The 12,882-nt window shown below is 32.0% G+C and overlaps 1 protein-coding gene across 1 annotated transcript in view; it reads right to left on the minus strand.

Moving 5' to 3' along the window:
• Positions 1–12,882, minus strand: part of LOC106869541 (obscurin) — a gene marked incomplete at its 3' end in the record, with an annotated part of 380,350 nt that overhangs the window by 267,562 nt on the left and 99,906 nt on the right. The window contains exons 20-21 of the mRNA XM_052970280.1: positions 10,751–11,017; positions 7,152–7,418 (exon numbers count right to left, since the gene is read on the minus strand). Coding sequence (XP_052826240.1) covers positions 7,152–7,418; positions 10,751–11,017 — 534 coding nt within the window. The remainder of the gene's footprint in view (positions 1–7,151; positions 7,419–10,750; positions 11,018–12,882) is intronic.

Below are 12,882 nucleotides of genomic sequence, written 5' to 3' on the forward strand. Positions count from 1 at the left end.
GCGTGTGTGTGTGTGTGCATGGTGTGTTGTATTGTATGCATGTACACAACTAACCGCTAAATCCACAGTTTTTTTTTATTCACTCTCTGTTTATTTTCTGTTATTACTTTCTGTTGAAGAGCGTAGGCTCAAAACGTAAAAGACTTTCTCACTTTCCCAAGCGTCAAACTAATACACCTGACTGTTGTTCATACATTTGTCTTCGCCTTTTGTTTTCTGTAAATTTCATTTAAAAAAAACTAGTATGTGTATCCTTATCGGTCTTATCCCCCCAACGTTGTTTTTTGCGTATAGATATATGACGGCATGTATGTAAATATGTGTGCGTATATATATGTCAGTAAATATTTGTTGATAATGTCTCATAGTCATAAAGATCTTTGTTTGGTTTCATTCATGCATACTACCTAATTATTTACTCGCGGCACGAGCCTGGTATATACATGCACACATATATGCATATCTTCATACATACATACACACATACATTCATTTATATACATACACACAAATAACTACATACATACATACATAAATGTATGAATGTGTGTGCGCGCGCTCGTAAAAATGTTGCGGAGCCATAAGCCGTTTGTGAGTCCAACGGAAAGTATTCAATGAATCACCTCATGAAAGAATTTTATTGTACGTTTACTTATAAAAGCAAAATAATCATGCAATGTAAGCGAAAATAAAAAATGTAAATATCACACGTAATCAAAATGTTTGCTTTTTATATCAATATAAATCTCTCTTTACAATGTATGTTTAAATAGTGATACAAGTACTTTATGCACACACTCATATACGAACGCAGAAAGCGCATTTTTAAACTTGTCCCATTTAAACACCAATCGAACAGTCTAATCTGCTGATCAGGGATTATGGACACATATATTTTCAAAATCACACCATATATATAAAATCAGGTCTAAAAAAGGTATGCATACTGCTGCTAAAATATTCACTGCACTTGAAGTCACAACAGTAATGTACATCAGTTAAATCTTTATTTGTAAATGCAGAACTTTGGCTGCATTAGCAAGAGCTTTGCATATCCTTAAGGAGATTGGCTAAAGCTACACAATGAAAAAGAGCTTTTTTTAAAAACTTCTCATCCTTAATTTTTAATTGCTATTTTTGTAAATTATTTATTTTTAGTGTTTTCCCTGTCAAGTTTTAGGATTACCCCTTCCGTATGTCCGTAAGCCTGGTTGAATATATAGATACACAAATATGTTCATATTTAGGGGCTAATGTAGTTTCACACCTCTCCTTGAAAAATGCATTTTTTTTTTTTTTTTTCGGATTCCTAAGTTTTAGATGTCGGAGATTACGAATATGCAAAAAAAAAAGCATTTAATCTCCGACATCTAAAACGTAGGAATCCGAAAAGATTTTTTCACAAACAAGTATTTTTCAAGGAGAGGTGCGAAACTGCATTAGCCCCCATATTTATCTATGTATTCAATAAAAATACATATATGTCTCTACGTATGCATACAATATATGCCTACATTTAAAATAACCATATAAACACGTATGCATTTAAATGTATGTATTTGACAATCACTTATTACTCTTCTAGTTTTACACTTTAAAGAATTACTTCGCAAATATTACTTCAAAAAGAAACCTTTTATTTACTTAATTGGAAATTGCCAGAAATATTTGTCCTTACCCGTATGAATTTCTGTTTCCGTAACAATTTCTGAAGAGCGAATTAATACGAACATTTTTATACATAATGAAGAATAAATTAACGCAAATTAATATATATTCTCAATCAGCAAGCTTAACACAAAGCAACACAAAATACTAGAATAATATGGAGGTATATTCCTCATTAAATATTAAGAATTGGTTTGAATTAATGTGGCTATTTTTTTATAATGTACATATTTTTAACAATATTTTTCATAATATATTTCTCACTATGATAGCTAGGGTCTGCTTTTTTGCGTATATCGAATATAGCTTACTGATATAAGATGTATATCTATCTTTTTTAAAATAGAGACAGTTAAATTATCGGAAATACATTTAGCAATTCTCTGTAGCAATTGCTTAATATATTTTTTTAATTATTTCAATTATTTGAATTTTAAATAATAGGCCAAATTCATAACTGACAAATTCTATCTGATTATATTAGCCTATATAAACGTATAACAAAATTCTTTGACTGCGCTTTGAATGAAAGGTACCCTGTTAAATTAATAGCGAAAGGAGCAAATATCAGACAAACGTAAATATTGTTAATTAACAAAATTCTCTTTACACAGCTTGTTTAAAAGAAACAAAAACATCTCACGAATTTGAACATTTGAAAGCAAATTGAATATTCTTAGCTCTTGAAACGGTTGTAAACTTAATTTCCTTTTTTTCTTTTTCAACATTAGTTTATAAAAAGCATATATATAGCAGTGCATAATTAAATGCCGTCAATAAAAAAAAATACACTCACCAAAACCGTCTTTCGACTCAGTAGTTTGTTCTGAACGAAAAAGGAAATGCCAATAGATAACATTTTTTAATAACAGTTTTCAACCAGAATGAAACATCTGAGACAAAAATCTCAAGTTATATAATATATTATGTTTGAAACAAATGGAGTATGCAATTGCTCATTATGGTTTATAACTTCAATAAATCCGCTTAAACTTTGCTAAGTTTTGTACTTAATAAGATATACATTTAGAATCAAACGAATAACACAATATTTGCAACGTTTGCAATAGCGAAAATGTATGACGAGAAGTGTATCATTACATTTGTGCGTAAAACTTAAAACCTAATTACAGAAATTCTCTATCTTTTATTCCATATTTCCTTCTCGTAGTAAATAACGATAAATTAAATTAAATAAGGTAAATTAAATATTTCCACACATTCACACACACACACACACACACACACACACATAAACAAGCACTCACATGCATATGTATATGTGAATTCAGGTGTAACTTAAAATGTCTATGCCATATTTCTGTGGAAGATATTACCCGCATAATCAGTAACTGCCTAAAAATTTCAAGATATTATCACTCATTACCACATGATGGTGCTGCAAAAGCAATATAAATGTCACCCATACAAAATATTGTTCTGGGATAAAACGCGACAATGCTCTTGTTATAAAATACAGATATATATATATCAACCTAAGAAATCTCGGTGAAACATTTCCATCAAAACTTATGCTAAGTGCAAGCCTGATATAGTTGTTTAAGACAGAAAAGAAAAAAATTATAAACAGTGATAGATGAGAACATTTCTTCTAAAATTATTCAGGAGAATATCTATTAGCAACGCTTTGGGAACTGATTATAAATTCATATTTGTACTGATATTACTTGTGCATTTGGCTAAGTTAGAACATGTTTGAGCGACTACTTGAAAGTCCTAGAATTTTCAACTAATACACACCTATGCAAAATGCGAGATTTGAAACAAACTCCTTCCTTGAAGGAAGAATTCAAATAATTAAACAAAAAAAACGGAAAACATATATAGTACGCATAATAATGAAAATCGGTTGTTCAACAAATATTAGCCTAATGTTATAGATAAGTGATAAAAACATTTATACAGAACGAAGGAAAATATTGCAAGTCGCTTCAGGTTTATATCTGTTGCTGTCGAGGTACCTGGATATGTAACTAAATACCTCAGCATCAATACTGAGAACCTGGGCTTACAAAATCATAAAGGACATGTCTAGTTAGGAAATTGTAGTCCACTGATGGAACTATAAAAATATTTAAAATATTACAGACGTTTAGCATGTAATTAGTGTGCATAGAATTTAAACATACTACCATAAGTACACGCGCACATTCTTAAGTCAAACATCTAAACTCACACATCAGTGATACATACATTGGAGAACGAACATAACCGCAAACTACTTCGGCTATAGATGGCCATACAATTTAAGACAAAGCAAATCCACAAGATTTTACAATCTAAAGTGTGAGGTGATTTCACAAAGAATGTGATAGAGAACAAAAGCCTCACTTCTTAAAAAATAGATTTCCGCTGAGATGATCTGTCAAAATAAATTCTAAAACTCCAGCCAGGAAGAGAAAATACACATATAAATACATGGATAGATGGATGAATGCATACATACATACATACATACATACATACATACATACATACATACATGCATGCATGCATGTATGTATGTATGTATGCATTCATGCATGCATATACATGATGCTTGAAAAGTTAGCAGACGACTAAAATGTTTTTGCTTGGTATATGTTCTTTGAATATATTCTGTACCTTTGTTGGCCTTACAATCGACGTTTTGCAGATCTAAGTCTACCGTTACTGCTTTATGTGATACACGTCTATGTGTGTGTATGAGTGCGTATGTGTTTAAGCGAAATACCTTTAATCTGATATCACATAGTTATTCAGACTGGTGTTCGCCATTAGTGAAAGCAGTTCCATGAACAAATCCCTATTTACCACAACATATCACAGAATGTGATCACTATCTCAGAAAATCAGCCCTTTTTCTACAAGTAATTTATTTTTTATCTTATATCTAGAATAAAATGAAAGGTTTCGATGATAATACATTATGACTAAATGCACCTACAAATAATTACTGCTCGCAAAGTCAAAATTTAATAATACGCTGTTAACTCAAAACTTCCATTAGAGGTTTTTATAGTGGAAAATCGGTAGAAAAAACATACAGTGGGATAGTATTACAAAATGGGACGTTTTATAAAAGCCCGTCCAATAGCTTATTTGTAAATTAATATTATGGCTGGCGAAATTTCTATACCTAGCTGACGGATAAATCTTGACAATAAAATTAAATCACCCACATGGTAGGAAACTATAGGCTGATTGTTTCCTAGAAACTATTTGCAAGTGTTATACTGGCTGTTTAAATAAATTCCTCAAAGATCATCACAAATCTATCAAAGTAGTAAATGCTAAGCAGCCAGGTGAAAAGACGGACTCTAGATATGCGTCGATCAGCCTAAACTTGTTTTAATAAAAGGAAAATAAAAATTCATGAGGTCTCACTTTTTTACCGAAGTATAAAAGTAGAAATATGCCTGATTTCTTGTGGAAATATGCCTGTTTAGAAAAATCATTTTACTCATTTTTCCCTTACAGCAGGTGAAATCACTGTAACCATCAAAATTCTAGCTGTTGCCGTTCACTGAACTGCAAATATTTGCTCAACCAAAGTCACAATTCAACGATATCGTAGTTACATATCTTTCATAAGAGATATACTTTCATATTCCTTATATTTATGCTTCATAAAACAGTGTCATTCGGTGCTTCTCATTATTTTGACACAAAAGTTACTGTCACTTCTTCAGCGTATACTAGGATCTAAAACAGAACGCCAATTTAAAGAATAATTATTTTCGTAGTCGATTTAAGTGCAACAAAACGTGTATTGATAACTATATATCATACAATAGTACTGGGGTCAAATATTTATGAACCAGTAAGTATTCCATCAGACTTTAAAACATATGGCAGTCGCAATTTTCCTTTCGACAATGCCAATAATGTATTTCCAGTAACAGTACTCGCAACATACACATCTCAGGATTGGGAAGAAACTCTAACACAAACTGGAAGCTTACACAGAAGTAACGATACGAATTGACTCTACCTCAAAAAATTAGATGAGAGAAAAATTTTAAGATCATTTCTGAGAACAATTAGGTGTTGTATGGAATAAATCAGGAAACATTTTCTAAGCAGTGGTACGAAAATCAAATATAATAAACAAATGATTTTTAAAAATAAAGAGAATAATAATTGTGAATCTAAAGTAACCTCTATTATAAGCACGCAGAGCGTGATGATACCTGTAGGTGAATTCAGCTTTGTAGGATACCTCGTACATATCAAATATAAAAATGCTCTGTGCAAGAGTATGTACCCCATAAATTTCAGAATAGTGCAAACAAACAAATAGTATAGCATTTTGGTGTCTAATGACTGATATGTTTCTTTACATTTTCAGTATTATTTCTTTACGATCTACGAGCAAAAGATTAACAGAAAATATAGGATGAACAAAAAAAACTTTGAAGCCTACATTTCAAAACATCGACTGAATACTTTTCTTAGTAAGACATTGTATATATGCTTTCAAGTTGCTTCAAAATGTATCATATCATATGATATCATATCATATTCTGTGTGACACGATGTACTTGCTAAATCAATAGTCCTATATTCGTAAAGAATTGTGCAGAAGTGAATATTATAACTACTACTTATAACAATTACATTTGCAGTATCCATTCAGCACTATAAATATTGGTGATATTGGTGGAATATCCATTCAAAGCATTCATCAAATACGATACAACAGAGCTAAATTGTTATCAAGATCGGGAAACTAAAAGCGTATATGACTTTAACAGGTGAGTTACTATAGTCGCTATCTAAAGAATATTGACAGAGCAATTATTTTCAGTTAGTAACCAGAGCTTTCCTTATGGGATAAATCCAGATATTTACAGAAGAAAATATGCAATACGTATTATTTCCATACTAGTACCGAAAATGAACTTTCACATTTTTACAAAAATACTATCCTTTTCCCTAAAGAGGGATACATAAAGTCTACAACTTGGAAATGTCATACTGATATTTACCAAGTAATATTGAAAAACAAAATTAGTCTTAGCATGACTTACAGCTTGAAACGTTTTATATGTATCAGCAAAACTATTACACTACCATAGAATAAGGCTCCAAATTTTAGTACAGGGCCAGCAATTGTTAGGGGAGGGTTACACCGATTACCATTGAACCCAGTGCTCAACTTGATACTTATTTTATCGACCCTGGAGGGATAGAAGATAAAGGTAACCTCAGCAGGATTTGCCCTTAGAACGCAAAGAACTGGAACAAATACTACATAACATTTAACATTTTGTCCGACGCTCAAATGATTCTGCCATTCTGCCCCCGATTGGCAATAATAAAAACATAAGTAATCAAATATTTCCTAATAGAAAAAATTATTTCAGATATAAAAGTAGATAAAATTGTATATATATTTTTTTTTTTTTTTAATTCGATTTAGATTATTAAAACCTTTGTAACCAGACGCTCCGTCCAAATTAAAACAGGTGAATACTTACGGTCAACTACAAGTTTGGCTGTTGTTGAAACTTCGCCCGCCACGCATTTGTATTCTCCTCTGTCTTCTACTGTGACATTATGGATTATAAGTTTGTGGGTTTTCTTCTCAGTAACTATTTTAATTCTCTCGTTTGTTTTTATTTCTTTTCCATCTTTCAACCATACACAACTGACATCTTCTTTGTCAACTTCACAAGTGAATACAGCTGTTTCAGTCACTCTTATTTTTTGTTCTGTGAGTTTAGTGGTGAATTCTGCTTTTGATTCTGATAATTAAAAGAAATATGAAACTTTATTGCACACTGAAAATAAAATATTTTCAGTAAAATTCTAATTATGTAGCTGTAAACACAAACCTATTCGCTTCTCTGTTATCGAGCTATTTAAAAATCTTGGCAACATGACACGCCAATATTTATAGGGCTTTTACGATGCAGAGCACTTATTGATCCTTTCACCATCTTGGGATTAACGATTTCATATTGTTCGAACAAATCTATAAGCACTTGTAAGGAGCTTATTTCAGTACTAATACTCCAGTAACTTGTATATTGGCTCTAGAAATCAAAGCTACGAGAACTATTTATGAAAGAGCATTAAAAAGATAGTGACAAAATTTATGCTTTATGTGGATTCGGCCAACTTAACTAGAGAATTAATAATCGATATATAAATGTCTATAATGTTATGCAAAAGTCTAATAATGAAAAGTTAAACGAAATTATCATGATTTAATTATTGAATTATAAACACTGTAGCAGTTAAGAAATGTCTTCTCACATGTATAGTTGATACCGCTGGATACTTCTGTTAAAGGCATTGACAGGTAACCAGTAAGGATCAACATAGACACGTTCCAGTAAATATGTGAATATTGTTAAGACATTTCTTACTTGCTAATTTTAAGCATTTTGTTTTCCAAGATGTCTCGTATTTGTTTTGATGTAATAGAATCCTCTGGAGAATTGTTTTTTTTAAGAGTAATAAACTGCATTTATATTGCATCCGACCAAAAGTCAAATAAGTTTATGAATAGAGCAAGCACCGGGGGTTTCTTTCGCTATGCATTCATTTAATTTTCGACATAATGACAAAATATTAATAGCATTCAGAACAAAAAACCTAAAACTTGATACCACGTTAAAGGGAATAAAACTTTTCTACGAACCACATCTAACAAGAGTAACTTGGGTGTGTGTAGATTGGGAAATGAATCACTTGATTCACAAAATATAAAGTTCAACGATTAGAGCAAGTGGTTTTTGATGAGTGTACCAGATCAAAGCTATTTTACAAAACTGGTAAAGAGTATTTTCAACATATGTGGAATATGTGGAGACTGATGAAAATACTTCCAATGTCTCGAGATCTTAAATCCTAACCAATATAGGAAATATAAATGGATATAACATATGTGGATACATTGACAAAGAGGTAATGCGATAATACATCAAAACATTGTATAACCTGAACGAGAAATCACGCCCAGTTCACAATGACAGGTACAAAATTACTTAGAAAGCAACCTTAATGAGTATTAAATTTTAAAATTTCTTTATATTTTAATCCCTGCATATAATATATTTCTAGAAAATAAACGGATAACTCATTCAACTATCATTTATCGATATGGAGCTATCCAAATTCTACAAATTTGAGTCAGAAATAACTTTCACATGAAAACGACTCGTGGATTGATAGCAGAAAATAACATATAGGAAAATATATTTACGCAGTCCCTTACTACATTTCGAATACAACCTAAACAATGTAATATGCTCATAAGAAAATAGAATATTCATTTGCTCCAATAATGGCGTAAAAAGGAATAGAAATCTTTAGTCACAGGGCAAAAACTGACGAAACTTAAATCAAAAATCACATAAAATTCAAAGGAATTCGAGCAATTAAACACGTTTCTGAAATAATATTTTATGGAATTTAAAGTAAAAACATCTTCTAACTATTGTAAGGAAAAAAAATTTCAAGGACGAAAAAGAAACATTTGGAATCCATCTCGGCGGCATTTGAATTCAGAGCGTAAAGAAAGGCGAAATGCTGTAAAGCAGTTTTGCCAGCTCACCACCTCAATAATAATAATAATAATAATGATGATGATAATAATAATAATAATAATAATAATAATAATAATAATAATAATAATAATAATAATAATAATAATAATAATAAAGGCCCTGGTGCAATACCAGACAGTGGCTCTCATGGCTTTTGTTCTTAACAGATTGGAAGTGCTATCATGTACACGTTTTGTCTTGGTATAAAAGATGGGCTACAGCAAATATTCGCTTGTCAGTTGCTTCACCTTAACCAGTTGAGTATGTCTCTTGGTAGCTGATAATATGTGCATCTCTGATCACGTGCAGAAGTAGTGAGGGAGCCGCATGGGTATGCGTTGAGAGGAATTTGGTGAGGTTTGAATAATTCACCTCTTGAAACATGGGTATTTCATTCATCATCCTTAAACAAACCTTATTCAGTGACTTTTGAACGGAGTGGGCTCCTCGATCTGATGGAAATTCTAACTGGGCCCCACCTGGAAGATCATGCGCAGTTTATCTTGATATAAGATCACCATGTCACGCACGTATGATTGTAATGCATGTGGCTGGTGCACTCTTATCAGACGAGTAGTCATGATGGGTATATTGGGTTTCGTATTGGGTACGACCACAAACCCGAAGGCCTCATCGAAAATTATGATGCAAAGATCCTGTGGGATTTTATGATTCAGTGCGACCATGAAATAGAGAATAGGATGCCAGACATAGTCTTATTTGAGAGAGAAAACAAACTATGTTGGATCATAGATATAGCATGCCCAGCTGATAACAAGGTATGCGATAAGGAAGAAAGAAAAGTCGATAGATATGACAGGTTAGCTTGGGAGGTTAACCAGTTGTGGTCGATGAAAAAGGTGGTAGTAGTACCAATAATTGTCGGAGCCCTGGGAACAGTGAGTTAAAATCTTGAGAAGTACATGGTACAAATAGGGGCTGCAATAAAGGTGGAGCACTTGCAGAAAGCAGCACTGCTTGGAACCGCTCGAATACTCCGGAAGGTGCTCGAAAAATAAGAGGTGTTACCTTAGTTCACTGGTAGTGAACAGCTGACACCGTAATACATCTCCTGCGTTAGAAGCTGTGCAAAGGCAATAATAATGATGATGATGATGATGATGATGATGATGATGATGATGATGACGATAACGATGACGACGACGATGGTGGTGACGACGACCACCATGACGATAACGATGATCATGATCATGATGACGATGACGATCACCACGACGACGACGCCGATAATGATGACTGAATATACATGACTTGAAGTAGCAACTGATTATTATTTTGAATAGATCAGTCTACAGTTAATGAACAGTGAGTGCTAAGTCTAAGTCAAGGTGTTTATAACACACTTTGTGATAAATAACACAATTTTCCTATACGCTTCATAAGTTCGCAGTTTTGCAGATGAAACAATACTTCAAGTATAAACATACTACATGGTCATTTGAATCATAAAGGGAAATAAATACATATATAACGAAATTTGAGTTTATATCACTTTCACTTACCTTCAACCACGAGTCTTGCTGAAGTAGAAACCTCGCCCACTACACAGCTGTACTCTCCTTTATCCTCTGCTTTTACGTTGTGAATAATAAGCTTGTGGGTTCTCTTCTCGGTAATGATTTCAATTCGCTCAGTTGATTTTATTTCTTTTCCATCCTTCAACCACACACAACTGACATCTTCTCTATCAACTTCGCAAGTAAATATCACTGTTTCAGTGATTCTTATCTTCTGTTCAGTAAGTTTAGTAGTAAATTCTGCTTTTGATTCTAATAATGAGAATGTTAAAATTATATTTCAGGTGAGAAGGTCAGTATATTTAGTTCAACAGATAAATAAATCATTATTTATATTATAAACATCTTATGATATTACATTTAACACATGTTAGAAACTCTCCTTATATAAAGAGAAAGTAAAATCATGAAATTCATTTAAGTTGTTGGTCTTGTACTCAATAGTTTTGAACTTATATCCTGTCGATGAATGCGGTGTTGTATCCTGGGAGGAGGATAGAATTATTGTTTACCCCGAATTTTTAATTCCTTAGAAAACGTTTTCTTTAGAAAATGTTCTAAAATTAGAAGACTGTGGAGTTATTTCTTTAGTTTACTACTATAGGTAACCAGCTATAAGTAATCTATGAGGCAAAGGAAATCAAATGTACAGCAATATTTACTTTCTATAGCAATAAACGTTAACAGAGTAACCAACAATGTTTAACAAAACTGTAATAATCTAAACTAGGAGTCTTCAATATTTTTCACAACTTGGTCAACAAATACAAAATGTCTATGTATACTGTAAAATGAGGTATATATAAATCCATCAATTCATGTAAAAATATAAGTAATATTTTTATGCAACATTTTTGAAATCAAAAAAAAATTATCAACAAAACCAAATAGATTTTCTGTAATTAGGAAACATATTTCTTTAACAATAATATATTTTCATATTTTTCTACTTTTAATATCTTTCCGAAAAATATGAAGAAATGAAAATGTCAATGGGAATCAATGAGAAGTAATTTCATAAATCTCAAGCTTCAGTTTCATCTAGCCAATTATTAGAATTGATGTTAAAAGGTCATCAGATAAATATTCTTTTTAGCTGGAATTGACATGCATTATTTTTGAAATGGTTTATTCACGTAAAGGTCATGCGAATGACTGATATTAAGACCAAAGGGAAACTTATTCAAATGTGGAGGCTCTTTATGCGATAGACAGTTATAGAAGTTGATTAAATTTTCTTCTATAAGCTTGTCTTTCAATGTGTCGTTTAATTGGGGGGTCTCTCATTTTCATTAACTTATGAGTTCTTTACTTTTGAATTCTGGAATAACCTAATTTCTTCTACATCAGTATGGGGAAAAGTGTTTCTGAAACTGTTTTCGTAATTCATGAATTATTTCATAAATGAAAAAGAATATTTTTGTTCCACATTTTTGACAAAATTGTTCCCAACAATTATAATCCGTATACTTGAGTTTTAATCAACCCTAAATACTTTGAAAAGTGCGAACAAAACAAAATATTAAAATATTTTCCCTTACACTTTTGTATTAAACTGAGATGTATAACTTGTAAATTCCACACAAAATGCCCATTTCCATAGCCAAAGACGATTCGACAATATTCTTAAAAAACACCCAGTACACTCTGTGAAGTGATTTGCGTTAGGAAGGGCATCTAGCCTTAGAAACCATGCCAAAACAGACAATTGGAGTCTGATGCAGCTCTCTGGCTCGCCAGCTCCTTTCAAACCGTCCGAGTTATGCCAGTATGGAAAACGGACGTCAAATGATGATGATGATGATGAAGTAGACAAAAATGCTGGATTATATACATTAGTTGTTTATAATAGGCTTACAGCTGGTTCAGGTTTATCGATCGATTGATCGACTGAAAATATAGAGCACTACCAGCACAATACTATCTTTCTTATAATGAAAACGGATCAACTGCCAAAGAATTTGGTCAATGTAGCATTTATATTCGGAACTAGATCGTCTGTTTCTAGCCACTATTAACCTTAAGCTATTAGTCTCTTTTACCACGGGTGAATAATATTGAATCCAGTAAATAGATTTGAATCCTATATATATATATATATATATATATATATATAT

Source organism: Octopus bimaculoides, chromosome 1 (genome assembly GCF_001194135.2).
Source record: "Octopus bimaculoides isolate UCB-OBI-ISO-001 chromosome 1, ASM119413v2, whole genome shotgun sequence".
NCBI classification, from domain to species: domain Eukaryota; kingdom Metazoa; phylum Mollusca; class Cephalopoda; order Octopoda; family Octopodidae; genus Octopus; species Octopus bimaculoides.